General features: G+C 55.4%; 10 protein-coding genes across 10 annotated transcripts; 6 read left to right on the top strand and 4 right to left on the bottom strand.

The window, feature by feature from the left end:
* Positions 1-3,850: 3,850 nt before the first annotated feature.
* On the bottom strand, positions 3,851-5,505 carry B0I36DRAFT_294475 (uncharacterized protein; the record flags this gene model as incomplete). The annotated part of the gene is made up of 1 exon (XM_046151817.1): positions 3,851-5,505. One exon carries the CDS (start codon positions 5,503-5,505, stop codon positions 3,997-3,999), a length of 1,509 nt encoding a protein of 502 aa, XP_046009665.1. The 3' UTR covers positions 3,851-3,996.
* B0I36DRAFT_273411 (uncharacterized protein) lies at positions 5,487-6,366 on the bottom strand. The gene has a single exon (XM_046151323.1). The coding sequence runs from the start codon at positions 6,142-6,144 to the stop codon at positions 5,647-5,649; it is 498 nt and encodes a 165-aa protein (XP_046009664.1). The 5' UTR covers positions 6,145-6,366; the 3' UTR covers positions 5,487-5,646.
* Positions 6,367-7,150: 784 nt separating this feature from the next.
* B0I36DRAFT_213777 (uncharacterized protein) lies at positions 7,151-9,800 on the top strand (the record flags this gene model as incomplete). Its single annotated transcript, XM_046148946.1, has 3 exons — positions 7,151-8,151; positions 8,237-9,052; positions 9,176-9,800. Coding segments are annotated over 3 exons (2,442 nt in total), but the record flags the coding sequence as incomplete, so codon positions are not given.
* A 12-nt stretch (positions 9,801-9,812) lies between these two features.
* Positions 9,813-10,214, top strand: B0I36DRAFT_248674 (ankyrin repeat-containing domain protein; the record flags this gene model as incomplete). The annotated part of the gene is made up of 1 exon (XM_046150406.1): positions 9,813-10,214. A coding segment is annotated over one exon (402 nt), but the record flags the coding sequence as incomplete, so codon positions are not given.
* Positions 10,215-12,490: 2,276 nt separating this feature from the next.
* B0I36DRAFT_414920 (nucleotide-diphospho-sugar transferase) lies at positions 12,491-14,115 on the bottom strand (the record flags this gene model as incomplete). Its single annotated transcript, XM_046162028.1, has 3 exons — positions 12,491-12,714; positions 12,880-13,201; positions 13,271-14,115. Coding segments are annotated over 3 exons (1,212 nt in total), but the record flags the coding sequence as incomplete, so codon positions are not given.
* A 533-nt stretch (positions 14,116-14,648) lies between these two features.
* Positions 14,649-15,543, top strand: B0I36DRAFT_330670 (heterokaryon incompatibility protein-domain-containing protein; the record flags this gene model as incomplete). Its single annotated transcript, XM_046154868.1, has 3 exons — positions 14,649-14,689; positions 14,864-15,421; positions 15,454-15,543. Exons 1-3 carry the CDS (start codon positions 14,657-14,659, stop codon positions 15,541-15,543), a joined length of 681 nt encoding a protein of 226 aa, XP_046009660.1. The 5' UTR covers positions 14,649-14,656.
* Positions 15,544-15,657: 114 nt separating this feature from the next.
* Positions 15,658-17,141, top strand: B0I36DRAFT_330669 (uncharacterized protein). Its single transcript, XM_046154867.1, has one exon. It carries the CDS (start codon positions 15,725-15,727, stop codon positions 16,775-16,777), a length of 1,053 nt encoding a protein of 350 aa, XP_046009659.1. The 5' UTR covers positions 15,658-15,724; the 3' UTR covers positions 16,778-17,141.
* Positions 17,142-18,660: 1,519 nt separating this feature from the next.
* Positions 18,661-20,374, top strand: B0I36DRAFT_330666 (uncharacterized protein). The gene is made up of 2 exons (XM_046154866.1): positions 18,661-19,233; positions 19,297-20,374. The coding sequence occupies exons 1-2, from the start codon at positions 18,923-18,925 to the stop codon at positions 20,114-20,116; spliced, it is 1,131 nt and encodes a 376-aa protein (XP_046009658.1). The 5' UTR covers positions 18,661-18,922; the 3' UTR covers positions 20,117-20,374.
* B0I36DRAFT_376203 (N amino acid transport system protein) lies at positions 20,239-23,209 on the top strand (the record flags this gene model as incomplete). Its single annotated transcript, XM_046160432.1, is given in 5 exon segments — positions 20,239-20,267; positions 20,280-20,313; positions 21,684-22,561; positions 22,648-23,014; positions 23,159-23,209. The coding sequence occupies 5 exon segments, from the start codon at positions 20,239-20,241 to the stop codon at positions 23,207-23,209; spliced, it is 1,359 nt and encodes a 452-aa protein (XP_046009657.1).
* A 426-nt stretch (positions 23,210-23,635) lies between these two features.
* On the bottom strand, positions 23,636-25,787 carry B0I36DRAFT_330662 (uncharacterized protein). The gene is made up of 2 exons (XM_046154865.1): positions 25,563-25,787; positions 23,636-25,480 (listed from the first exon to the last, which is right to left on the bottom strand). The coding sequence occupies exons 1-2, from the start codon at positions 25,599-25,601 to the stop codon at positions 23,771-23,773; spliced, it is 1,749 nt and encodes a 582-aa protein (XP_046009656.1). The 5' UTR covers positions 25,602-25,787; the 3' UTR covers positions 23,636-23,770.
* Between the last annotated feature and the right edge of the window lie 135 nt (positions 25,788-25,922).

Raw genomic sequence — 25,922 nt, 5'->3', positions numbered from 1 at the left:
GCAACAGGTTCCAAATGCATGTAGCAACCTTTTTCTTGCAAAGAGATCGAGGCGGCAATCGTCGTGCGCTGAATCCACTCGAAATTCTGCCTGTTGTGGTGATGGCGCGCCTCTAACGGGCCATGTTGTCTTGCAAGAATTCACGTCGTCTGGTCAAACTGAGCCGGATCTCGAAATGTCGCCCTATCTTCCCATATAACTTCCCTTTTGAACGAAATAGTAGAGCTTCGACGAGCTGGCTGTAACATACACCTTGAGACCATTGAGTTAGAGGTTTTGTGGTCTACCACAGACCCCTGGCAAGCAGAAAGCCTTCGCTGGTTGGCACGCGATGGGCCGTTACGCTCCTCCCCTCATAAATCACAAGGTCCAAGCCGCGCATCGCAACTGCACAGTACATAGCACTGATGCCCGACATACGGCAGTGGTTTTGGTGTCGTTGGGATTATTTCAACCAAATTCGGCTCGATCGTTCTAACCCATCCTGTCCACGAGACAGAAGTCGTGGCATCTCTCAAGTGTGGGCTATGGTGACCACACCAAGTAGCGACAGCGAAGTTGACTTCGGACAAGTTTTGTCACTCTCTCTACGCCCTAGACGATCAAGAACGACGATTTAGCTAGTTCTACAGTGGATGTCATGTTCCGCCCACGACTGATCCTGCGCTGGAGTTAGCATTCCCGAACCAGCTGCACAAGCCGGAAGAAGGATCCTCTGCTCGGGTCAGCGTCACAATCTGCATCATCTCAGTAATCGTGCCGACTCTCAAAAGTATAGAAAAACATCGCATTGAGTTTGTCGTCACCTGAGCGTGTACTGCACAAAGCTGCACACAGGCTGGCCCCACTCTTCCCCGTGCCAGCTCCCGGCCTGTCGGGCCACGGGGTTGCTTGCCCCACATGCCAATTCGGGTAGCACGGTCGGTCAGGCTGCGCGAATGCCACCATGGAATCGGACTCATGTATCACCACCAGCCCAGATATGCCTGCAAGCATATCATCGGGATCTAACAGTTAGCCATGTAGTTTTGAGATAACCCTTGCTTCGATAGTTGCGGTCGATGACGTGGATGGTGTCTCCGTACAGCGAAACGTGTACTGGGCTCGAAAGCCTGGAGTCAAGTGAGATATCGCGACGAGCTTCTGGCATATTCTTTGGAGATCTTGAGTCGAACACAGCTGGAATCTCATCATAATAACGTTGAGAAGGACTGAAGAAGTAGAAGCGCTATGTGGGTATTTCTTCTCAGAGAGTTTATAGAGCATGGTCACACATTACGACCTCACAGCGATCTGGCCATGTCTTTTCAAGCATTTAGGAATTCGAGTAAGTTATTGCTAATATAAAGCTCTATAATCCTCTTTGTTAGTACATACGACCATAGGATCGAGAAAATTGAGGGTCCCGTCCGCTCCCCTGTACACAAGCTCGATACTGGAAGCTTGTGTATAAGTGAGCGGATGTGTGGCCAAAGATCGTGGCGTCAGGCTGACATATGCACAAAGGACCACGCATGGCGATACGTTGTGACGGAGCGAAACGGGCAAGCTCCGTTTATGACAAGACTCCGTTTACTACTGCACTTGTGTTGGCCGCTTCCTAGTGAGTGGTGCTGTGGAGCTGAAGCCTTCGCGTGATGGGCGCAACGGATCGAGTCAGGGATGAGCGGACGGTTGTGACGCTGCTCTCATTGGCTGTGTCCTGCTCGAAGTTGGCCGTCACACATGCGACCATGATGTGATCTGGCGTAATTTGCCACGTTCCAGCCCATGGCTGTGCCACGTCTCTCTTGGAATTGTCGAAGAGGAAGTGGAATTGGCTCCAAGATCGAGACGAAGTATTCTATCCTCCGGCACGATCATCCTCGCGACACTATAGCCCGGTACTCTACTCAGTAAAATTACAAGATCCTGCTCCGTGACGTGTAAGTTTCACACAAGTTTTTCATAGTGGTATAGAACCTTTGCACACGGTTTGATGAATCACAACATGTTGATAGCCGTTGCACCCGCTTCAGATTCCCGGCCTCCGCTTAGGGCATCCGAAGCCTCCTAGTGCAAGAAAGCTGCCATGGACACAACCCAAGCACTACACAGACCATACCCAGTTGTACATTACTAAAACAAGCTTCTCGTAGTCTGAATAATTACGCTCTGACCTACTGCCCGTTGAGATCTCAGGTCCAGTCCGCCCACTCTGTCAGGCTTGAATCATTCGGAGACCGAGCATCAGAAGGCCCCCGACGTCAAACTGACACAGGACACGGTCAAATCGTACATGTCCGAGTCACGAAGCATCATCCTGACAGTCGTGTCACGTGCAAAAGGTCCACAGTGACTGTGTCCCGACAGACAGCTATGGTTTCATAGTTCTATATATGCGTCAAAACATTCTGATCCGGAGGTGTCGAAAGTTTGATCGTACACGAGCACCGTGGTAACGTTCCACAGAGGAGAGAAAACACACAACCTTGATATCATGTACCTCACCAGAGAGTGAGAGACCTTCCACCTCCCAAACCCGACGCCCCCCAAATACCACCTATCTCTCAGCAAATCATTCATGCCCCAGCGCCTCCCGCGCAGTGATCCTCCTAGACGGGTTCAGATCAGTCATGAGTCCCACAAGATCGCGCAGCCCAGGCTCGACCATAGGGAACATCCTGAATAAAGGTCTCAGCCTCCCTTCGGCACTCAGCTTCTCGGTCACCATCTCATCCAGCTCGGCTGCGAACTCCGGACGAGTGCCGCCGATGTGCTTCAGATAGCCCGTGTACAACTCCCTGTCGTCGAAAATGAGCCACGTGCTGCCAGACGATGCCATGCGTCGTCGGGTTTTCTGGAAGGTCGACTAGGTCATGGAACACCATGACGTCTTTCATGATGTAGATCATCTCCAGCCAGCCACGTGACAGTTCGTTTCGTCATGAAATATATTGGTAATTGTACTTTTCGGGCGCTTTGTAAACCTGGGAGGAAATATCACCACGATGGCAAAGGAGAAGATGTCAGAGGCCTGATTCTGCTTCCCCCGCGCCCAAGGATTCTGGGCTGCGCCAGATCTGGTTCCCGCACAGAGGGCCCCTGATGCACTTGCCCGACGGCGCGACGACAGCTTCCTCCAGGTTGGTGATCTGCACGCTCCTTATAGTAGTGGTTTCGAGAGTGGCATCCTGCTCGTAGCCGACTAGGATGTCGTTTGGCTTGATGTCTACACAGGCCAGTCCCACCAACTCCCCCAGCATTAAATGCAAGGTTACTGTACCGTTGTGCACCAAGTGTTTGGCATGCATATCCGCGACTTCCATGAGCGTGTGCCTACGGATACCCCTGCGCACGTCTCTCGGGAGCCTGGCCGTGGCCATCTGCAGGAGATCACCATTTCAATTGCAGCAGCACAAAGGCCCTCTCGCCAGAGATGGTGTAGACCTTTGTCCGCGCGTAAAGCGAGTCGCTCACAAAGGTCGTGCACGTTGGCGCGGTAGGCCATCTCGTAGTCCGTGCCCATCTGGTACTCGATCACGTACGTGAATCCAGCGCTTCTGTGATTTTCTGCGTGGGTGATTAAAGCGCAGGAGAAATATTGAGCAAGGATGTTGTTGGAACGACCTACTTCGCCAGGTATACGCTTGAGATTAGTCTGTTGTGTGCAGAAAGAGAATGCTTCGAATATGGTATAGGTCCGCCAAGTCTTCCACAGCAAGGTGACTCCGGGGTTCAAGACACTGGATGTCTTGGATGCAGACGCCAAATCTGAGAAGAGGCACTGCGAACGTGGTTTGGTTGTGTGAGTCGAGTGAACATGGTGAGCAGGACGCACAAGAGCTGCTCGAATCGAGGAGCATGCTGATGGGTGAAGCGCTGATCGAAACATGCTGATGTGTACGCATGCGATACCCTCTTGTGGTACAGTCGCTATACTCGGACTGTTCTAGCGTAGTGTTGGTGTTGTGTTTGTCGGCGTCCGGATTTTGGGAGCGATGCGGTTTATCGAATTTAGGTGTCCAAGTAAGTAGGCCTGCCAGGGTAGTACTCGAAATCGAGCCACTCTTGGTGACCGAGATCCTCGAAGAGCTGCATGACAGCCTGACTGGGCTTCCAACTGCCAACTTGCCACTCGACTGTAGGCCCTGAACCCCCCTCGGAGCCTGAGGCAGCAAGGTAACGAACTCCCCACCGGTGAGTATTCTTTCTTGGTTGATAGGGCAACTCGTCCTCGTATTGTTCTTGTCGACTCTCGGAAGGGCGCCACGACAAAAACGCAAACAAGTAAGCGTCTTCCAGCTTGTCTGTATTTTCCAGAGCTGTAGCAAATGCGGAGAGAAGTGGCTCAATTCTCTCGCGGCAAGGTGCCGTCCGGAAATGGTCGGGAAGGTAATCGACCTCGACGTCTTCATCCGGGTTCTGCGCATACGCTTGATCGAGCAGCTTGTCTTCTGGCCTGTCTGCCAGTGGAGGGTAGTGATCCGCATCAGAGATGATGAAACCTCCTTCCGAGTGCGGATCCTCACCGCGGGGTCCAATGAAATACCAAAGCCCATCCGGACGCAGAGGGTGGAACTCGATACGGAGCCGGCGCATATTGGACCACTGCTGCGTTCCAGCGACAGGAAACAGGTCCGGAGTGAGGAGCGCACGTAGGTCGAATTCTTCTAGCTGGACGGCCAGCTCGCAGAGCGATACAGAGACAGGGTCCTTTGGCGCTGGATGAATCAGATTTGGCCTTTGTGCTGCCTGGTCTTCTTTTAGGACGCTGAGAGGTTCCCAGAAGTGCATGCGGGCTTTCTCCAAGCTTGCGGGGATAGAATTACCGAGCTCCTCCTCGGGACGCATCAGCACGGCGGCGAAGTCGTGACGCTGATCTCGCCATGGTCCTTCCCAGCATCTTGTATACTCGCGAAAGGCCCGACGCGAGTATGCAATGGGGAGCCGTTCCCACATCCACGGTAAGTCGAGCTCTCTGATCGAGGGGAGGCGGACAAAGCATTGAAAAGGCAGACGGAGAGACAGCGGGCGAACACGTTCATGGTCTGGAGTCGTGCCGCCCGAAGATATGCCAAGCTTCTTGACAAACGGCAAGTTCGGAAGCAGGCCAGTGTCAGACAACCACAGACGATGCGAATGCCAGATGCGATGTTTGCAGAAGTCGGGGTAAATGTCGAACGATTGTGCTGCTATTGTGAGCTGTAGGAGGAAGTCGCTTTCCAAATCAATGCTCGGGAGCTGAATCTTTGTCAGTGACTCCGGTGTTCTGCTTCGATAGGCGAGCAGTTGCTCGTACACGGCGTGAACTTGTGCCGAGACCTGGGAACTGATAGCTGCATTCTCTTGCACGCTCTCGCGACACGACATGGGGTCGTCTCGGGGATTCGTAATCAGTGGTATTGTCACATTGTGTCTCACCCCCTTAAAAGGGAGGCTCTTTGCAGCCCAGCTCCTGGCATCCTTTTCGATCGCAGCTAGGGCTACGCTCTTGAAGTCTGTTTCCAAGGGGCGAATTGCCATGGCAGGTGTTGTTCAGTGGAGGAAGAAGAAAAGGGGGTAATCTAGAACGAGGAGTATGTGCGATAAGAGATGCCGGTGACTGTGATTCAAGAAGAAGGCAGCAAGAAATAAAGGAAGGGGGAGAAGAGAGGGCCATTTTCTTCAGGATGGAGCGAAGGGGGGTATTTCGTCCTTTCGGGCCTCACGGAGAATCTCCTGCATGGAGGAATACAACCCGCGGACTTCTTTCTTCCATCTTCCCCCTCCGGGGAACACCGCTCTTCGTAACCGACCGACAGTAGGGATCAAGGCCTTGAAGTAGTCGGTGAAAAATTCCATCGTGATCTTCCCAAAGATATCATCGTCAGACACTACTCCCAACTTCATCCCTGCGAGTTCCTCCGTATCTACATAGTTCCTCTTCTCAAATCGCGGCACCACTCTACTTTCTTCAGGTCCGGTGTGGTGAATGCATATCCAAAACAGGACCCAGAAGAAGGACTCGAGATCATGCATGAACGAATGCTGCTCGCCCAGAAGGGCACCGATCGCCATGAAGGCTCTTGTCCCGGTTTTCCCATATGCTCCTGAGGCCTCCTCGCGTTGCTCCGCGACGGCAAGGTCAAGGTCAATTAAAAAACCCTTCTCTCCACGAATCATCAGGTTGTTTACAGAGATGTCTCTATTGAGGAGGCCGGCTTTTTGTCGTAATGATTTGTGACCTTCAATGCAGTCGCTCAGAATTGAGAGCAGCACCGAAGGGGACTTGGCTTTGTAGATCGGCGTCCCACAATCCTGAACAACGACGCGACGATGCACCCGGTTCGGCAGTGCAGGACTTGAGAACGTGCATAGCTGAGACAGCCGACACGGGTTTCTCCTCCGGTCCGCATTGTTCCAGCTTTCTCAGATCCCCACATTCTAGGGCTGATCACTTACCTAAAGTATGCTTAAGTCTGTCTCGATTCTCGGGCACCCCGGCTCGGCATGGCATGGCATGGCAATACGCAAACCTGATAGAGAAGTGCACATTGCCGTCCCTTACCCCTTCTGACTCGATTTCCTTCACAGTATCTTACGGATTTCGTTCGAGCGGGCCCATACGCCCAACTGTCAAAGTCAGAGCTCGAATTCCCCGACCCTCTTCCGCCTTAGTGCCATCAGGACGGCATACTGCCAGGGCAGTGCTACAGCAGCAAACAGTATGCATCAATGCCTTTTGGCCCCTGCAGTATCCGGGGTCACCTTCTGCAGCCCTTAGCCCCAAGTCCGTGCAAACAATTCAGCCTTGGGCAACAGATTTGCCCTCTGGGGTTACTGCCACACTTGCTGACCAGTTTGTGGCTGAGCACAACCAACAGGTCAATGAGCAAGGCTTTTCGTTGGGCTATGCAGGGTGCTGCATCTCTCGCCCGTGGGGGCTGAGCATCAAGGCCAGTTGGGAGGGGTAAGCAATACTGCACTATCCTTGCATGTCGCTAGCCTTGTCGTCTTTGTGGGGATGGACGTTTTCGCGCTGACTCTCTCATGGCCTTTGGCGTTCTCCTCCCTCTTGATACTAGAGTCTGTCAAGACACCGGCGTGCGCACGAGGCGCCTGGCTCGAGTTCTAACCTGTCGCACTAGACTGTTGCCTAGTCGGGGCCGACAGAATGGATATCGAGGAGATGCTCGAGCCCTCGAGTTACACGGTCGGCTGGATCTGCGCGCTTCCCACCGAATTCAACGCGGCCAAGGCATTTCTCGACGTCACACACCTGGGCGTCCCGTACACATCGCAGCACGATAACAACAGCTACGCGCTCGGGCGCATAGGCCCGCACAATGTGGTCATCGCGGTGCTGCCGGACGGCGAGTACGGCACGACGACGGCCGCGACGGTCGCCCAGGATCTGCTGAGGAGCTTCCCCAACGTGCGCATAGGGTTGATGGTCGGGATCGGGGGCGGTGCGCCGAGCTCGCGGCACGATGTCCGCCTCGGGGATATTGTTGTGAGCAGTGCCGGTGGTGGGAAGGGGGGCGTCTTCCAGTACGACTACGGCAAGGTCATCCAGGGGCTCGACTTTCAGCATAACGACTTTCTAAATCGGCCGCCGGTGCTGCTGCGGACGGCTGTCAGCGCGTTGCGAAGCCAGCACGAGATGGAAGGGAGCCAGCTTGATAACAAGGTAAAGGCGGCACTACAGCGATGGCCCCGGCTCAAGAAGAAATATTCCCATCCGCCAGCGGACAGCGACCGACTCTACCTGCCGGACGTGTTGCACCGCGACTCCGACACGGCAAGTGATGACTGCGCGAAGACCTGCGGTAGTGATCCGGCGCGGCTTAAGACCCGAGCTGCCAGAGAGGAAGACGAAGACGATCCGCAAGTGCACTATGGTCTCATTGCGAGCGGCAACTCGTTGATGAAGGATGCCACGATCCGTGATAAGATGGCCGAGGAGAAGGGAGTGCTTTGTTTCGAGATGGAAGCAGCCGGGCTCATGAATCATTTTCCTTGCCTCGTCATCCGAGGGATTTGCGACTACTCAGACACGCACAAGAACAAACAGTGGCAAGGCTATGCTGCAATGGTTGCTGCAGCGGTGGCTGTGGACTTGCTACGCCTCGTCTCGGCGACCAAAGTGGAACACGAGACCCGCCTCAAGGATACTATGGAGAGCAGTTAGTGGTGGTACAAAGTCTGTAATGTCAATCGAACTGCTAGGGCTGACTTTTATTAATGTAGTCGAGTCAAAACTGAACGATATAAGCTTGGACGTGACGGAGACGAGAGCCGCTGTGAAAGCTGCTAGTACCGACCAACATCTCGGAAAGCTTCGCCGGTGGCTATCGCCGCCAGACCCCTCCACTAATGCAGCCGCGGCGAGGGAGCGGAGGCATGCCGGAAGCGGCAGCTGGCTGCTCCAAAGCGACGCATTTCGGCAATGGCAATCTGGCCGGCTGCGGTATCTGTGGCTCCATGGCCAGGCAGGCTCCGGCAAGACGATCCTCAGCACGACTATATACGACCACCTCGAGCTGGCGGACGAATTCACTCTGCTCTTCTTCTATTTCGACTTCAGAGACGCAGGCAAGCAGTCGCTCGAAAGCCTTCTTCGGTCACTAGCGTATCAAATGCACCAGATGGGCCATGAGCCATCGCTGATCGTTAATCAGGCTTTCGAGTCGCATGGGTCGGGTAGACGAGAGCCTGACTTGACTGCCCTGTCTCAAATCGTTCTGGCGGCCATCAAAGCTACGCCCAAGGCCGTGCTCGTCCTTGATGCTCTGGATGAGTGCACGACGCGGCGGGAGCTGCTGCATTGGTTGAGAAGTATTGTTCAGAGCCTCGGGGAAGGTGATTTCAAGCTCGTCGTGACCGCGAGACCGGAGCCCGAGTTTGAGCGAGAAGCGCCCCGAGTCTTTGGTCCCGATAATTGGGTTGCCCTAGATAAGACCGCGGTGGACGCCGATATTCGCTCCTACGTGATGGCTGAGCTCCAGGAACCCTGCTTCTCTGAGAAGGGCATTCCCCAGAGTATTCTGGACAGCATCGCAAACAGGGTTGGTGACGGAGCGGACGGCATGTGAGTTTTTCGTTCACTTCTGAATTTGCTTCTCACAAGGATCTTCTTTGGTCCACGGCACTACTCAGTATCTTTTTCGCGCCATGGCGCACTGCAGCTGACATAAGGGTCTCGTACTTCTAGGTTTAGGTGGGCGTTCTGCCAAATGGGTGTCCTGGCAAGGTGCCATCATGCTGAAGCCCTTGAGGCAGCCTTGGCGAGTCTGCCGAGAAGTCTCACCGAGACGTATGACCGTATGCTGGCGACTATTCCAGCGGAGCTCAAGGACGATGCGGCTAGACTCCTGTCATTCATCTTGTCCACAGACCGGCCTTTGCCCGTTAAGGCTGCGATTGATGTCATCGCCACACGCATAGACGGAGAGCAGAACAAGCGGGGCTTCAACCAAAAGCGCAGGCTGTTTCGAGAGGATGACTTGCTTGAGTACTGTCCAGGGTTGATATCATTTGGGAAAACCTGGGACTGCGACCGAGTTGTTCACCTTGCCCATTTCTCCGTCAAGGAGTATCTTCTTAAGCAGGATCGATTCCAGCAAATTCTCATCAGCCAAGATGTAGCCCTAGTCTGCCTTAACTACATGCTGCCACCCACAAAAGGAGCCATAGCATGGTTGCCACATACTTACTGGACCGATGGTCTATGGGGCTATCACGCGAGGATGGCCCAGAGTTCGGTGGCCGTGGTGGAAGGGGTGTGCCTTTTCCTACAAAACGAAGGAATGATCCGACAATGGCTTCATTGCCACGAGCAATTCAAAGACATGCCAGCTCCAAAGGGGCTCTACTATGCTTGCTGGCATGGTCTGCTACCGGTCGTGAGGAGTTTTATCGCGGCCGGGATGGACGTCAATGCCCAAGGGGGGGATTTTGGATCGCCACTTCAAGCTGCTGCTAAGGCCGGCCACGAGGATGTCGTGGCACTTCTGCTGAAGAGCGGTGCAGACGTCGACTTGCGTAGTGGACAGTGCGGATCAGCCCTTCAGGCAGCGTCCAGAGAAGGCCATCTGTCCATTGTGCGCCTGCTTCTCGACAGCAAGGCCGATGTTGTTTCGAGTGGTGGCCGCTATGGCAGTGCGCTGCAGGCGGCGTGCTGGGGAGGGCATGAAGATGTTGTGCGCCTGCTGCTGGGTCGAGGAGCAACGGTTGAACCGGGAGCAGGGGAGGGTTGGCCGGTGGACTTTGGTCGGCTGACGTTCGGGGCCAGTCTTCTGATCGAGTACAGGGGATGCAGGTTTCCCCCAATCGAGGCGAATGGGGAGGTCATGTACATGTACCTGAGTGCGCTCGAGGTGGCTGCCGGGGTTGGGGACTGCGGGCTGGTGCAGTTGCTGTTGGACCACGGTGCCAAGGTAAGCTGGACGAGCGAACGGGCCGGAGGCGCTCTGAAGGTCGCCGCGGAAGGAGGGTGCAGCGACATTGTCAAGCTCTTGCTCGGCAGGATCACTCCCGAAACCACTGACGCTTGTGGCGGCCATGCCGCCGTCTCGGCTGCCTGCTGGCGTGGGTGTTGGGACGTTGTCGAGCTGCTGGTGGCCAGCGACATGATGGTCCTCACTAGATTCGAACTCTTCGAGGCACTTGAGGGAGCCTGCCGCGACGGAAACCTTGCACTGGCCAAGCTTGTGTTTGACCGAGGTGCAGTGGCAGACACAAAACAAAGTCGCGGTGGCCTGAACCCTCGGGAGGTTCTGATGATAGCCGTGTACTCTGGCTCGCTCGAGATTGTGCAGTACGCGGTGTGCAACGGTGTAGACATCAACAACCGATCGGGGGACGACTGTTGGGCGAAGAGCCCTCTGACTGCAGCATCACGCAACGGCCACCTTGACATTGTCCAGTTCCTGCTCGCGGAAGGCGCCGAAGTCGAGCCCAAGCCTGGACAGCCAACATTGCACGCCCCTCTGGCTGCATGTCTCGACAACGACAGCGGCACCTTCGATTTTGCCATTGTGCAGCTGCTCATTGCCCACGGGGCCAATCCAGACGGACGAGGCACCCGAGATCCGGACAGCCCACTTGCTCTAGCGGTGGAAAACAACCATGGAGCCCACGTGGTAAAGTACTTGCTCGACCACGGGGCAGACGTCAATCGCTTGTCGGGCAAGCCAGAGCGCACGCCCCTCGAAGTCAGCTTGGACGCTGGTGATGCTGACTGCACCCAACTCCTGCTGCAGTACGGCGCCGACGCTTCTTCTCTTGACAGCTCTCAAAGACAACAGATGAAGGAGCTACTCTCGCCGAAAACCGGCACACAAATCGGACAGTCCAAGGCACTAAAAGAGCTTCGAGGAGAGCTCGCGACAGATTCTAGCACTGAGGAAGATGATGAACCGCCAAGACGCAGCAGTCGTTTGGGTCAAAAGCATAAGGGTTAGCAGTCCAGATCAGCCTCTCTATCTAAGGTTTCCCTCAGTTAAAGGTTCAACTCTTGCTCGCATTGTCCAGCTCGGTATCCGTGATAATATTGCTAGATATGATGAGGGGTCACCTTGCCCAGCAATAAATCCCACATGAACGAGAGTGAAACAGCACAGGAGAGTGTCTGGACTTCTTCGTACTCCTTATCGCTAAGCATAGGGCGCTCGGAGATAGAATTCTCAACATAACTCTTGAAAAAGGCGCGGATATAGTCGGTTACGTCAATGTTTTGGTAAAGGTCTAGCCAGATACGTTCTGGATCGATCTTAGGATGGACCTTCGAGAAATAACTAGAGGCGAGTTAGTGATATAGCAGTGATGAGCACTAGAGCCCTGTACATACGCGGTCCAAGCCTCCCAAACACGGGTTCGCTCTTCTACAGTCTTTCGAGCGACCGATGGTGTGGCGCTTAACAATATCGTGGCATATTGTTCGCGGGCGCTACGAGCCGCAGCTCTTTCCCTCTCAATGTTCTTCGTCAATGAACGCTCAAAACGAGAGCCTGCCGCTTGACCTGTAGATCCGTAGATAGCTATGACTGGGGGTTCTGGGAACACGATGCCGAAGCTTGAACGTGATGGAGCTGAAGGGGGAGTTCTCTGGAAAGACGATGCCGAAGCTTGAATGTGATGGAGCGGAAGGGGCAGTGGTGAAGAAGAGACCACTGGGGCCCCAGGGCAGAGATCCCGGTTTGTGCCCCCATGTTACGGACACAGAGCGCTTTGCCGCTCATCAGCGCCTGTGTTTTGTGACAGTTTCGATGCGTTTGTTGGTTGACACAATTCGGAAAACGGTCGTAATGTACGATGAAGGTCAAGCTTATATAAGCTGTACAGTTGTGGCTGTGCCTAGCCAGATGTGGCGTGGCGGAATGGTGGGGTCAGTAACTGGGGGCCGTGGAAGCGCGAAACCGATAGCCGGCGCTCCTGTACACGAGTTAATATACCGCCGGACTAGTAGTTAGGTCGGTGACGACCAGCGAATCCCCGGTGTTGTATGTTTTTGTTGTTTTGTTTTTTGGCCCTCCATTATTCATGAGCTTCACACAAGTCCGGCATTGTATGTTTGTCTACTGTTCGATCACTGTAGATTAAGTAAGTGAGGTCGTATCTATGTCATATTTGACCAGAATCTGTGTCGTACAGAATCATTTTTGTTCTTCGTCATCATTACATTGGCTACCAAGCAACATTTGAGAGTCATGCGCTTCCGGCGACTCTATTACTTCGTGAACCCCACTCCGTCTACTCCAAGGCGAGAGAGTGATTGCACATTAGCATTCTCATTATTCGCAGCCCACACGGTATGGACAGAAAGGAAAATAGAGACTGGCGTGAGAGGGCGAGGAGCTGGCGAACCGCAACCGGGAAGCTCAGACATCCTTTGGGCTGGAGTGTGGCTACACTTACCTTGTGAAGCGTCAAACTAGTGTAGACACGAACAAAAGGGTAGAGAAAGTTGAACAGGTATTGAGCGAAGAACAGCTTGGTAGAGTCGTCGCCCATGCAGAGCTTCTGTATGAGCAACAGCGCCCGAGCACTCATCAGCGCAACGCCAAACATCTCGTTTGACAGGTCTAACCGAGGGCGTGCATTCTCCAGGCCGGGTTCGTTCTGAAACTCGCTGCAAACCCACGTGTACCAACAGCTGGCGAGCATGGCCAGCTCCATTAGCTTGAGGATAGGGTTGACAAGGGCCAAAGCCATCTCCAAGAGTAACAAAGGATGAGTCCTGGCAACAATGTTAAGGTCCGGGACTTTGGAGTTTGTTTTTTCTCGAAGTGCTGGTGAGAGAACATACCGCCACAGGATTGGGATGCAGAAAATACATCTGAGATACGAGCGCGTCGCGTTGCGCGACCACCGAAGGACCTGCAACATGAAGCGCGATGAAGGCTCAAGCGTTGTGGCAATGACTGCGTCTGGATGTGTCTGAATTTTGATCTTCCACCCTTCCCGCAACAAATGACGAGTGAGAAACGTATCATCCCCGGAGTCCAAGAGGTATTTTCCCATCCAGTAGTCATTTGTGAAGGCCTCAAGGAATCTGCTTTGCTTTATTGCCGAAGCACGATACGCGGCGGTCCTGCCCGAGAGACAGGTCACGGACGCGTCGAGGTAATTCATGGCTGCTATTTGGTGGGCTCTTCGCTGGAGCCTGCAGTCTGCAAGGTGCTCCCAGACTGTGGAGAAACCAATTGCCTTTGGGCCGCCCGGGCGCCTGCCTTCATGGATCGTGCCGACTCCAGCGACTTGCTCGTCTTCGAAACAGGCCAGCATCAGCCTCAACGTGGATGGCTGCCAAAACACATCGTCATCAGCGAGGACTAGGATACCGCCCTCGGCCTCGCGGATCCCCCGGGCGAGCTGTCGACGCTTTCCCGGTGACGGAACAAAGAGCGCCCGGATTCTGGTGCACACAGTCGGCGAGGAGTCCGCAATGCGGCTGATCAATGGCAGAAGCGATGCCTTCATGGAGACTGTCGACACAATGATTATCTCGAGTGGTTCGTTATCCAGGAAAGTCCTGATAGAGTGTTCGAACTCAACTCCCGCCCCGAACGTCGGGATAATGACTGATACATCAGAGGCCGGCGTGTATGCGGGCTCGAGGGGCAGCTCGACGGGTGTCAATCTGGACGCAGCCCACCGTTTTGCATGTCCTAAAATCTGACGGGAAAGCCTACGTACAGGAGAGTGTGTCAATGTAATGTTGCGCCAAACACATGCGAACTTGACGTCTTAGGAGATGTGGAAAGGCCTACCATGAGTACCACAACCAAACGCTCCCTTGAGTCATTCCGATGCTTGTAATATTTGGGGCTTTCTTGTTTTCAAAGCGAGCGAGCGGAGCGGTCAGACAAATCCGAAGATTTTTGATGGGACTGTGCGTCGTTCAGATTTGCCGCGGCGACACTTTGGTAAAACAAGGAAAAGGAAATAAAAATTAAAGCGAATTGGCCAAGCTGGGGCTGATATATCTCATGTACACCAATTGGACTATTTGGTGTGCGGCCGAGTTGGGACTGATACATCTCGCCTGCACCAATTACGCTATCTGGTGACCCGGCGGGGCCTTGCCACTTCCTGCTCACCCCTGTGAGTGTGAGATTGCCTCACGCCTGATTCAGACGCGGGGCACTGTTTCCACCTGCATGTGTGCTTTGCGACTAGGCAACCTCGAAGAATGTTGAGAAAAGACTCGTGGATCTTGACGCAGGTTGGTGCGAGCGACCTTTGCATCCGTGCTTCCATTGTACCAGAGCCATATTTCTGGACCACAAGAAAGCTGTAATTTGGTGACAGCCGAACTACAATCATGACGAGGACCATGATATACCCGCACGTACAACAGTCAAGGGGCGAGATCCGGATCATCAGGCTGCATGCTGAGGACGGGTCATACGACAGCCCCCTTCGCTGTGATCTGGAAGTCGCTCAGATTGAATCCCGGCAAGCAAACCCACAAAGCGCTGCTGCAGAAACTTCACCAAGTCCAAACGCAAAAAAGACAGCATCCACGACAAGGGCCGGATATGTTGCTCTTTCTTACGAATGGGGCACAGAGGATGGTCAGCAATTCATACAAATGGGGGAATCCTCCGTGAAGATCAGAGCGAACCTTGCGGAGGCGCTGCGGACCATTCGCCAGAGATATGGCGCTGCGGTCCGCGGAATGAGGATCTGGGCAGACTCTCTGTGCGTTGATCAGCAGGACCCGACTGACAGAAGCGCCCATGTTCTACTGATGGGCGCCATATACTCCCAGGCTGACGAGGTGCTCGTGTGGCTTGGCCCTGAAAGGGACCAGAGCGACCTTGCTATCACTCTTCTGCACGACCTAGCGAGCACAGAAAGCTCATCCGAGAAGGACGTTTTGCAGCTGGTCAAGCAAAAGCCTGCTTCATGGCTCGCATTAGACGATCTCATGAGGCGCACATACTGGGAGCGGGTTTGGATCATCCAGGAGTTATGCCTGGGCAGTCGCGCGACACTGCTGCTTTGCGGGGAGCAATCCGTGAGCTGGGATGTCTTATACAAGGCTGTGTGGACCACAATCACCCCGTATCTTGATCCGATCGTGGCTTGCATCGCGACTGAGATGGAGCGACATAGAGGCCAATCCTACACCGAGGGCGACCTCCTCAGACGGAGCTTTTTTTTCCACATCAATCTCGAAAAGACACTACAGAGCGGATCTGTAGAGGGTTTGAGCCGGCGGAACCGCGAAAACACTAAAGAAGGCTGGCACATCATGCCCATATTCGATCGTGCCAGAGCATCTCGCTGCTCACTGGACCACGATAGGGCATATGGTCTGGCCAGTCTTCTTCCAAAATCGATGAAAGCGCTCCTTGCCCCCGACTACACCATGTCGGTGAACGATTCGTACAAGTCCTTGGCTCGAGCCTGGATCCAAGCCCGGGCGGACCTGGAGATATTGACACAGTCTTCAATTTTGCGTGACCGCGACCTGCCAAGCTGGGTACCGGACTGGAGAGTCTCGGAACACATCCGTCTTTTCTCGGGAGCAAATTGCCCGTATGATGCATGTCGAAGCACGAAAGGTTCTTTTGCCTTTATCAATGGAGGCAACACGCTTGTGGTATCTGGTCTCCTTGTTGACAAAATCGATGGACTCGGCAGAGAATCAGGCCTGGTGCGAGACTGTCAGCGCGGTGTCGTACAACCTGAGCAAAGACTCAATGCTTACGAGACCACCCACGCGTTGTTTGATTCGCTATGGCGAACGATGCTTGGAAACATCACGACAGCCGGCCATCAGCTATCAGTATCAAACAGTCATGTGTTAGCACTCGTACTTCCACTCCAAGAAGAAGCCCCGGGGCATACTGGTGAGCAGCGAAGCGCCCCTGCGTCTACACGACTTGAACAATTGAAGCGCAGAGTGTTCGACAATCGAGAACTCCATGTTGGCGGCATACCCCTAGGGGATCTGATTGCTTCGCAGAGAGACATTCAGCTCCAGCAAGGCACTCCTGTGGGTGGAGGCAAGGATCTTGACGTTGCTCTCGAGCAGTCGTATCGCTTCTCTCGGCTCAAACGACTCGCAACAACGACGAGTGGTAGGCTTGCCATGGTGCCCGACTGGACACTGCCTGGAGACTATATCGGTGTGCTTATGGGAAGCGACGTTCCATTAGTGCTTCGCAAGATTGAACCAGGTGGTGGCGCAACCAACGAGCTGTCGTTCCACGTTGTTGGGGGGTGTTACGTTCATGGGCTCATGCACGGCGAGGCCCTCGAAAGTGAAACACCGAATCTCCAAGAAATTCAACTGCATTGAGAACCTGGCTTAGGGAGATAGCTGAAGAACGATTTGACCTGCTTCCAACAGGTCCACGTATGGAAGCACGTCCCTTAGACGAGACGTGATTTCAATAGATTGGGAAGAGCTTCAAGTGCAGGACGACGTCGCGGATCTCTGTGCACCATGTCTGCCACCACGTCCAGGACGGGCCCATTTACGAGGCAGGAAACCCGACTGTGCAACGCGAGGTCGTCTATATCTGTGAAATCTAGCCACGGCACGAGTCGCAGGCTTCGGAGCCACAAAACTATGCGGTCGATCGTGTGGGCGTAACCCGGCTGTCGATACCACGGTTGGCGGATGTGTTCCTGGAGTCGGAACACGTGGTATTCTTCAAGTGAGTGCAATGCGACGAGCGAAAGCATCTCGGTGAAGACGACACCGAGAGAGAAGATGTCGCACTGCTTTGTATGTGCCGAAATCTGGTCGAGAACTTCGGGTGCCGCATACTTCTTGGCGAAGCCACGGGCGTGGCGGATAGATTCATACGGCGGCCATGTGGCCAGTTCAGATGCCTGACGAGCACTGCCAAAATCGGCGAGGAGCATGGATCCAGTACTTTTAACCAGAATGTTCTCGGGCTTGATGTCTCTGTGGCAAAGGCCGTGATCATGTACCCACTGTAGCGCACTACAGAGGCATGGAAGAGACGACAGGAGGGACAGAATACGTCTATCAAACTGCCACCGTGAAGCGGTAGGGACGTGGGACTCTATTGGCTGCTGAGGGGCAGTCGCCGAAAGTTGCAACAGTGTTGTCGGGCCAAAGCTTAAAGAGATGGCAGCCATAAAGTCTGCAAGATCGGCTGCCGCGGCTGGAAAGATTGCGATGAAGGTCCTACCATTGCTATCAATGCTTTCCGCAAAGGCAGATACTAGATGTTGGTGGCGGCCGAGACGCTTGAATGCCAGAACTTCCTGTCGTGCGTCATCCTGTCCATGCGCTTCGACAATTTTGACCACAAATTCAGGTCGCTCACAGGGTGTCCATTTCTCCATGGCTGAACTGGTGTCGGCTTTCCCTCGTTTCAGCCGGCATCGCACGACAGTAGCTTTGCGGCTCTTCTTCTTTTGTTCCCATTCTTTGGGACCAACGAGCTCTTCCAGTATTTCCAGCTGCGGCGATAGTTGCCACTCTCGCCTAGCACTCTGACTGGCAGTGTGCTCTTCTGTAAAATCATCAGTTGCATGGAGTTGCGGGCCGTCGAGCAAAGATGCAGTCGGACGCATATCGGAGCTTCTAATCACACAACACTCAAGCTGTCGTGGTGTGATGCTCGATGAACTGGACGTCATGGAGACATTGCTTGGAGTTTATATGGTTGCAGAGCGGGATCGTGGTCAAAGAATGCTAGAGAGCTGGTGATGAGCAGCAGACGAGAAGTCTCGGCCCGGCCACCTCTCTCAAGTGGAAGGTGGGCGAGCGTCGACAAGGTACAGGGGTGATATCATTCGTCCGCGCACATATAGTAGAGACTTTCCACCCTGGCTTTGCCCAGTATTCAACGCTTAGCTTTGGGTCAAATCGACTCGACACGAGATTTTGTACTTCCTGCATGCCCCTGTGGTCAGTCAACTCGTCGGGGTTTCGACCGACTCCGCTCCGCGTCCTCGGCGGCCACCTTAGCCTCGTACGCCGCTATGTAGACCTCCCAGACTTGACCTCCACCGCCGCCGTCCGGTCCTGGCTCTACGAACCCTCCGCAGCCCTCCACCACTACTGCTGCTGCTGCTGCCGCTGCTGATTTGGCTGCCCGTAGCTGGCCGCCCTTGAGCTGGTGCTTCTGTCGGTAGTGGGTAACTAGACCGCTTACGGCCGCTGGGATGCCTGCCTTAATAGCGTGCAGATTAGTACGCGGCTCTCCCTGTGTACGTAGACATACATCTGGCGTCGCTGTGCGCTCTAGCTCTGTCGTTGTCCCCACTTTACTTTGGTCTTAGCATGTCACTTTCGGAGGCTTGACCCTTAGCGCCACATCTGCGCAAACATCCAGGGCGTGCAAGCGCCGATGCCACCCCGGTGTCAAAAATCCGAGTTTCCAACCTGGCCGAGGAACATCGTCTCGGCCGAGTCATCGCCCAGGCTGCCAATCACTCTCCTCTCCGCACAAAACGCGACGCCATGGGGGCCGACATCTATTGTGCCATCTGCTGCGGGCCTTTCGCGAGGGCCACGGTCGGGGTAGAACAGAGGTCATCCGTCTGGCGTCAGCACCATTTCCGACCGAACGTGGACCTCGACGTGGTGGACCAGAACCTCCCCGGTTCCGCTGGTGCAAGAGACCAACCGGGCGAGGGCTCAAACGTGGCCAGTGCTCCAGAGGATAATGTGATGGATTACGTTTACAGCCCGGACGTCATTCTTGACGAGGTCGAAAACGGCCAGGTCCGTTGGGTCCGCGATGTCTATTTGATTGGGTTCGATGGGAGCCGGTGAGAATATAGTGCCTCTAGAATGCCTCTCAAAACTATGCGGCCGTGACTAACTACGTCAAGGGCGGCGATATTTGGCCCTGGTTCTCATGACGATTTCAGCTATGTGAACATGGAAGTCGATCTCGATCCATTTGGGAATGAGCAGGAGTGCTGGGAGTGCTACACCGATACTATCCAGCAACATCCAAGCTATCCATTCCACAAGCCATGCTACGACGTTCTTGCCAGATTGCTCTCCAGGGACAAAGAAATGAGCGCGGGAGAGACAGAGCGTCTGTACCAAGCCATGCGGACATTGGGTGAAGATTGCGGAGTCGCGCTGGACCTCGACTATAGGTTGGAGGGCCAGGAATACGAGCAGTTCTGGGTTGTTCAGCGTGGCAAGGAATACACCGTAACCTCGCCCGCTGAATCCCCAGCCGTTTTGATGCATTTGCAAAGCGTGCTTCAGAAGAACTGTTTCCGTCAAAGCTCAGTGGATGATGCATCGACAGGTTCTTTGCGGGAGGGCCAGGACTTGTTCCGAAATCTGCCGCGAGAAATCCTGCACAGCATTGTGGCTTATCTAGAGAATGACCAGCTTCCTCAACTGTTGATGGCATCACGGCAGGTGAGGGCAGCACTCCGCCATGACAATGGGTTCTGGAGGTTGCGGATCCAGAACACCATGGCCTGGTTTTTCGAACTCTTGGGCTACCTCGACCATCACGAGTCGGGTGTTGTTCGCGAGCTAGACCTAAAACGTGTCTTCGAATGGGCAAACACCAGCTCCAAGGGATGCATGGGAATGAAGGGGCCGTTGATGGTTGTGGCCAACCGGCGCCGTATCTGGGAAACGGCCTGCACAGCGATTCAAAAAGTATACCACGCCAAAGCGTAGTGTATTTAGCGTACGTTACACAAGCTAGATTTCGGTCGGGTATTAGCATATACTGTCAGTCATGGGATTAAAGACTCAACAAGCTGGCAGGACTGATGATGCAGTGCTCCTCCCAAGTCTCAATGCGGAACATCCGCGAATGTATGCCATCGTACTAGCAAAGTCGATTCGCAAGCGAGGCAAGGATTGTCATCCGGGTAACCTCTTCAGCTCATGCAGGTACGTAATAAGGGCGATGAACCCCATGGGGAATGCGGCACGAAGGGCTCAATGTTTCCGTCCCGACTTTGCTTGTCCAAACAGACGGAGCACGAAATACGTAAAATCGAGATCAAGACCCGCAGTGCCTCACGGAGCGGCAGCCAAGAGGTGCTTGCCATCCAATTAGCAATGCTTGTTGTAAGCTCACTGTCATGTCATCCCCCCGATACGGGATGGCTCGCTCAGCGCAGGCGTTTCAAAATTTGGCATGCTGGCCCAGGCTAGACTGCATTGCTTGACCGAGCCCGGTCTCGGCTCGACAATGCAACGCGGATGATGCCTAAATCGTAGTAGGTGTGGGAGGGCAAGGTGGCAGCTATTGGTCTCTGCTTATGCCCAGTGGCAATTGGCCAACCAGGAATCTTAGACAGGTGGGGGTCCAGGCGGCTCTGCCGGCTAGAGACGTTACTTTGTACCTGCAGGCACGTCACGGCGGGAAGAAAAAAAAGTCTAAAGGCGGACAAGGGGGCAAAGAGTGGAAAAGGGAACGCTAGGAATTGACACCGCAGTGCCGAGAAGGGCCGCAAGGGGCGGGTCCGGCCCCAGCTTTTACGTACCGAGATCCACAGCGCAGGCAGTTTGACAAAAAGGATTAGACAGCGTCCCGGCCTTCAATCCTTGAAATCCCTGGCTTTATTCTGTCCGCTTACATGGCACGGGCCCGGCTCGTCATGCCGCCCCACATGCTCCGCCCGCCGCCGCCGTGACGGAGCCGCCCTCTCCACGAACAACCGTGGACACGGATCGCGACTAGAGAGTCGCCTGGCCCGTCCGTCATCGAGCGCCGGACCTGGCCACTCGTCCCCGCGGACCGGCACACGCTACGATGCAGGGCACTGTGTCGCAATCATGTCGGGTGCCACATTGCACCCTTTATTGCGAGCGCCGGACCACCACTCCCAGCCGGGAGGCGGCCGAGACCGGATCGCAGGTTTTCAATGTCCAAGCTCGCCACGGTAGCTTACATCAGGGCCGTCCCCGTCTTTTTCGTGGGATGGTTAAAAGACCACAGGGTCCATCCACTGCCCCTTGCCTCCATCCCCAGATCCCTTCGAGCTCCTGACTTTCTCTTGTTGGCTGGATCGAGTCGAGTCGAGCCTGTCCTGCCTGCGGTCGTTCACTACGTCACAGAGCCCTCATCCTCCAGGACACAACTTCACCACCACCGCCACCGCCCACCATGGCCACCGGCAACACCACCACCGCCACGGCGGATGCCATCACCAAGGCGCCCCCTCGCTTTCCCGATGCCGCCTCGGACCCGGAGCATGGCGTTTCGCAGCACCAGCTGGCCACCGACTACGAGAAACAGAAGGCGCTCGCCGGCGATGCGCACTTCCACCGCATGGGCTGGCGCGGGCTTGCCCTCATCCTCATCGTCGAGGCTGTCGCCCTCGGCGCCCTGTCCCTCCCGCAGTGCTTTGCCGTGCTCGGCATCGTGGCGGGCACCATCGTCTCCGTCGTCTTTGGCCTGCTCGCCATCGTCGCCGGCCACAACGTCGGCGCCCTCAAGTGCAAGTTCCCACACGTGCGCAGCTACGCCGACGCCGGCGCCGTGCTCTTTGGCAAGATGGGCTTCGCCAAGGCGGGCTACGAGTTTGTCTATGCCGTCTTCCTCCTCGAGCTCATCTTCGTCTCCGGCTCGCACTGCCTCACGGGCACCATTGCCTTCAACGACCTCACCAACAAGGGCGCCTGCGGTATCGTGTTCGGCGTCGTCTCCGCGATCATCCTCTTCGCCGTCTCCGCGCCCGCCAGCTTTGCCGACATGGCATTCCTCTCCTTTGTCGACTTCGCGTCCATCATCGCCGCCATCGGCATTACAATCATCGCCACAGGCATCCAGGCCAACCAGGCCCAGGGCGGACTCTCGGCGGTCAACTGGTCGTGGGCGCCCAAGGAGAATGTCTCGCCCCATGAGGTCTTTGTCGCCGTGGTCAACATCATCCTCGCGTACACGTTCACGCTCTGCCAGTTCTCCTTCATGGACGAGATGCATACCCCCGAGACATACGGCAAGGCTGTCTGGACTGCGGGCCTTGCCGAGATTGTCATCTACACTCTCACCGGCACTCTCGTGTACGCGTTTGTCGGTGCCGATGTCGAGTCCCCTGCTCTGCTCTCTGGCGGCCCGACAATCAGCAAGATTGCGTTTGGTGTGGCTCTGCCCGTCATCTTTATCAGGTATGTTCAACCTCCCCCTTACTGGCTGAGGCGTTTTGGATGGAGACGCTGACTTTTCTTCTTCTTTTCCTTTCCCACAAAAACAGCGGCGCCGTCATCACCCAAACAGCAGCGCGCCTCGTCCACGGCCGCATCTTCGCGAACCGGGTCGAGCGCTACGTCAACACCCCTCGCGGCTGGATCACCTGGCTCCTGACCGTCTTCGTCATCGTCGCCGTCGGCTGGGTCATCGCCGAGGCCATCCCGTTCTTCAGCAACCTCGTCGCCCTCATCTCGAGCCTGTTCAACTCGGGCTTCGCGCTGTACCTGCCCGCGCTCATGTGGTTCACCGTGCTGCGCGAGGGGCCCTGGACGAGCAGGGAGAACTTGATGAAGGGGTTCGTCAACGGGCTGATGCTCGTCAGCGGTGTCGTTGTGCTCGTGGGTGGTACCTGGGCTTCCATTCAGAGCATCGTAAGTATTTTTAATTCTTGATTGTGTTCTTCTCGTCCTCCCTGACGTTTCTGTCGGGAGACCTCTCAGCCGCGCCTTGCGAGCCTTGCATTTCGTCGGAAGATTAATTGCTGACCACTTTTGCTTTGCTTTGCTTTGCTGCAGATTGACGACTACAGGGAAGGCGCCGTTGGAGGCTCGTTTACATGCTCGTAGTCTAGCACATGACGAAGCAGAGATACAAAGAGTTCTGTTTGGGTATGAACTTCGGCTGTGTTAGTGACGGGCATGAGTGATACCCAGCATGATAGTCGTAATACAGATCATGATTAGCCATGGTAATCAAAAGGGATAAAATCTTAAGAAATCCGCATTCACAAAAGCAACCTTTCCGCAATCCTTGCAATTACTGTCGTTATGGGGTTTTGCGAGTTGCCGGATATCTTGCTATCTCCAGAGACAGGGGCTGTGCAGCGGAACCTACAAAAGGAAGACCCAGAAGCCTGCTTGCGATCTTTGCGTGAAGTTCTTGTGCCTGCAACGTCACAGCAGAGGTGGTTGTGAAATTGATGGATGAGCTCAGATGCAAGCCGTCCATGTGCATTTGCCGAGACCAGCAAGCAAAACAATAACTAGTGCAATGCCTCATTCAAAAAGAAAGCGTCTGAATAGTGCTAGTTTGTGCGTCACGCAGCTTGGTTGCACTGGTCAACTGGGCTTCACAGGGGTCGGCGAGGTTTTGTTCGGGCTGGCCATTCTTTTCTTGCGGATCAGTGTCTATGTAGTTTCTGCTCCAGGCTCGGTCTTGAGGGACAATTCTGCCTCGGTCTCCCCACTGGGATTTTTAGTCAGGACAAGTTTATACTTGCCCCCTTCTCCCAGATCCTTCAACGTGACTTCCCTCGTCCTCTGCAAGGATTCAATCTCGTCCAGCCTGTCCAAGGTCTCCTGGAGATGCTCCTGGAACCCGGGCATCTTGCAAATATCCCGCATGGCCGCCTGCATGCTGACGGAGTCTGCTTGGACCATACCGTCCGGGTTGATCGTGAAGATGTTGTGGTGGTCGTGGTTCTTGATCCACGCGGCATTCGTCATGATCTGCCTGGCCTCGTGCAGGGGGATCTGGGGCAGGCTCCCGTCGTAGTTGCCCTCGCGCTTCATGGCCTCCTCCTTGTCGACGAGCGCCTTCGCAAGCAGCATCGCTGCCGACGACAGATCCTGCTGGTCCTCGCCGCCAGGGTCCAGATCCTTGCCCAGGATCCAGTACTTGTTCAGCAGCCAGCGCCGCTCCCTGTCGCAGATGGCATTGCTGGCCTGGATCATGTCGGGGCTCTTGGCCACGCGGGAGAGGAAGCTCAGCCGACCCCCGATCTTGGCGTACACCTCGGCGAGGATGTTGTCGGGCACGTCCTCGCCATACGCTTTGTGGCGGAACTTGCGGACGGCCTGCATCGCCGCGTCCCGTGGGATGTCGCGGATCGAAGTCACGCGTAGCCGCGTGGCTTGCCACATGAGGCGCTCCATGGTCCAGTAGTCGTCGCTGCCAAACACGACCGTCACCAGCCCGCTCGCAGCCCAGAGCTCGGCACGCTGCTGGATGAGCTCGAGGAGGTCCTGGCCGTCCTCGTCGTCGCGGACAAAGTGCACGCCCGTGATGATGAGCACGAGAGGCTTGCCGACCTGCTCTTTGCGCTTGAGCGCCACCTTCTCCATCTTGTTGAACGCGCGCTCGATGTCCAGCAGCGCAGTGGTATCGCGAGGGCCCTTGAAGCTGAACAGGCTGCCGATATAGTCCTCGTGGAACTCGAAGTCCAGCGCCTTGCCGAGACGGATGCGGAAGATCTCCGGGTCGCCGTGGGCCTCCATCATGGCGACGCCCTCGCCGCCAATCTTGCGCATGGCCTTGAGCAGCATGGACGTCTTGCCGGTGCCCTTCTCCCCGCTGATCAGGTGGTAGAAGCCCTTCGTGGAGCCGTCCACGATGCTGTCGATGATGGGCTGCTCGTCGCGCATGACCCACCCGTTGTCCTCGTCGTCGGCGTCGGCGTCGGACGCGTCGAGCACCGCGGCCAGCGCGCTCGCGTGCGAGCTGTTGGGGTCAATGTGCCGGCTCAGCGCGGCGAGCTCGACGCTCGAGTACCCCACCGCAAAGGCGTTTTCCATCTTGCGCAGCACGTGCTCCTTGTAGTACGCGTGGTACGAGTAGCCCGCGATGCCGAGGATCAGGATCGAGCCGACCGCCGTGGCGCAGCCCTCGATGAACTTTTGCAGGCCGCCTGCCCAGCCGGTGGGTTCCTGGCCATCGCGTGACGAGGACGAGGACGACGATGACCATGGCTCGCGCCCACGGTCAGACCTGGGGCGTCTTGGGGCGTCAGCACTGCCATCTTGGTGGTGGGGGGGCTGGCGGTGAGCATCAGCTTGATATGATGGCGATGGCAGGCGACTGAGCCGGGCTGGGTTCTGGATGATGACCCTGGCCTGAATCTGGTTGCGATACCGCGTGCATTAGTACAGTGAGCGGGTGTGGTATCACTCCTGGAAAACTAATGCGTTCAGCTATGCATACAATGCGGGACCGGAGGAGTCTACTGGATAGCCTGCTCATCGCGGAGCCTGAGCCTGTCGTGGCTGTTGCTCAACCGAAGACAAGACAGGTTTCAATGGTGATGTTGGTGGAACATGCCGGGCCCAGGAAACACTGCAGCAGTTGAATACGATGCCCTAATTCTGGACAGGGTTACCGCAGGATAGCAGAGACGACTGGTCCTGGCGATTGTGGGATGTCACGGGCCAGTACTGAGGATGTTGAAGATGGAGGAAATCAAGCACCCAAACGCAGGGTCTAACCACCGCAAGGGTAATCAACATGGACGCTTGGCACGCAGGCATGAGCGGATACACGGCACGGTCACAGGGGACTGACTGT

This window comes from Microdochium trichocladiopsis (genome assembly GCF_020744255.1).
Source record: "Microdochium trichocladiopsis strain MPI-CAGE-CH-0230 chromosome Unknown B0I36scaffold_8, whole genome shotgun sequence".
Classification (NCBI taxonomy): Eukaryota; Fungi; Ascomycota; class Sordariomycetes; order Xylariales; family Microdochiaceae; genus Microdochium; species Microdochium trichocladiopsis.
The sequence above is the reverse complement of the archived record's forward strand: the minus strand, read 5'-3'. Positions and strand labels throughout refer to the sequence as shown.

Excerpts from the sequence above, each read along its gene's own strand:
- B0I36DRAFT_330669 (XM_046154867.1), top strand. The coding sequence starts at position 15,725 with ATGCCCATATTCGATCGTGCCAGAGCATCTCGCTGCTCACTGGACCAC.
- B0I36DRAFT_273411 (XM_046151323.1), bottom strand. The coding sequence starts at position 6,144 with ATGATTCGTGGAGAGAAGGGTTTTTTAATTGACCTTGACCTTGCCGTC.
- B0I36DRAFT_330666 (XM_046154866.1), top strand. The coding sequence starts at position 18,923 with ATGGGGGCCGACATCTATTGTGCCATCTGCTGCGGGCCTTTCGCGAGG. Across the intron at positions 19,234-19,296 it reads ATTGGGTTCGATGGGAGCCG|GGCGGCGATATTTGGCCCTG; the intron begins GTGAGAATATAG and ends AACTACGTCAAG.
- B0I36DRAFT_330662 (XM_046154865.1), bottom strand. The coding sequence starts at position 25,601 with ATGAGCAGGCTATCCAGTAGACTCCTCCGGTCCCGCATT. Across the intron at positions 25,481-25,562 it reads GACTCCTCCGGTCCCGCATT|ATTCAGGCCAGGGTCATCAT; the intron begins GTATGCATAGCT and ends TATCGCAACCAG.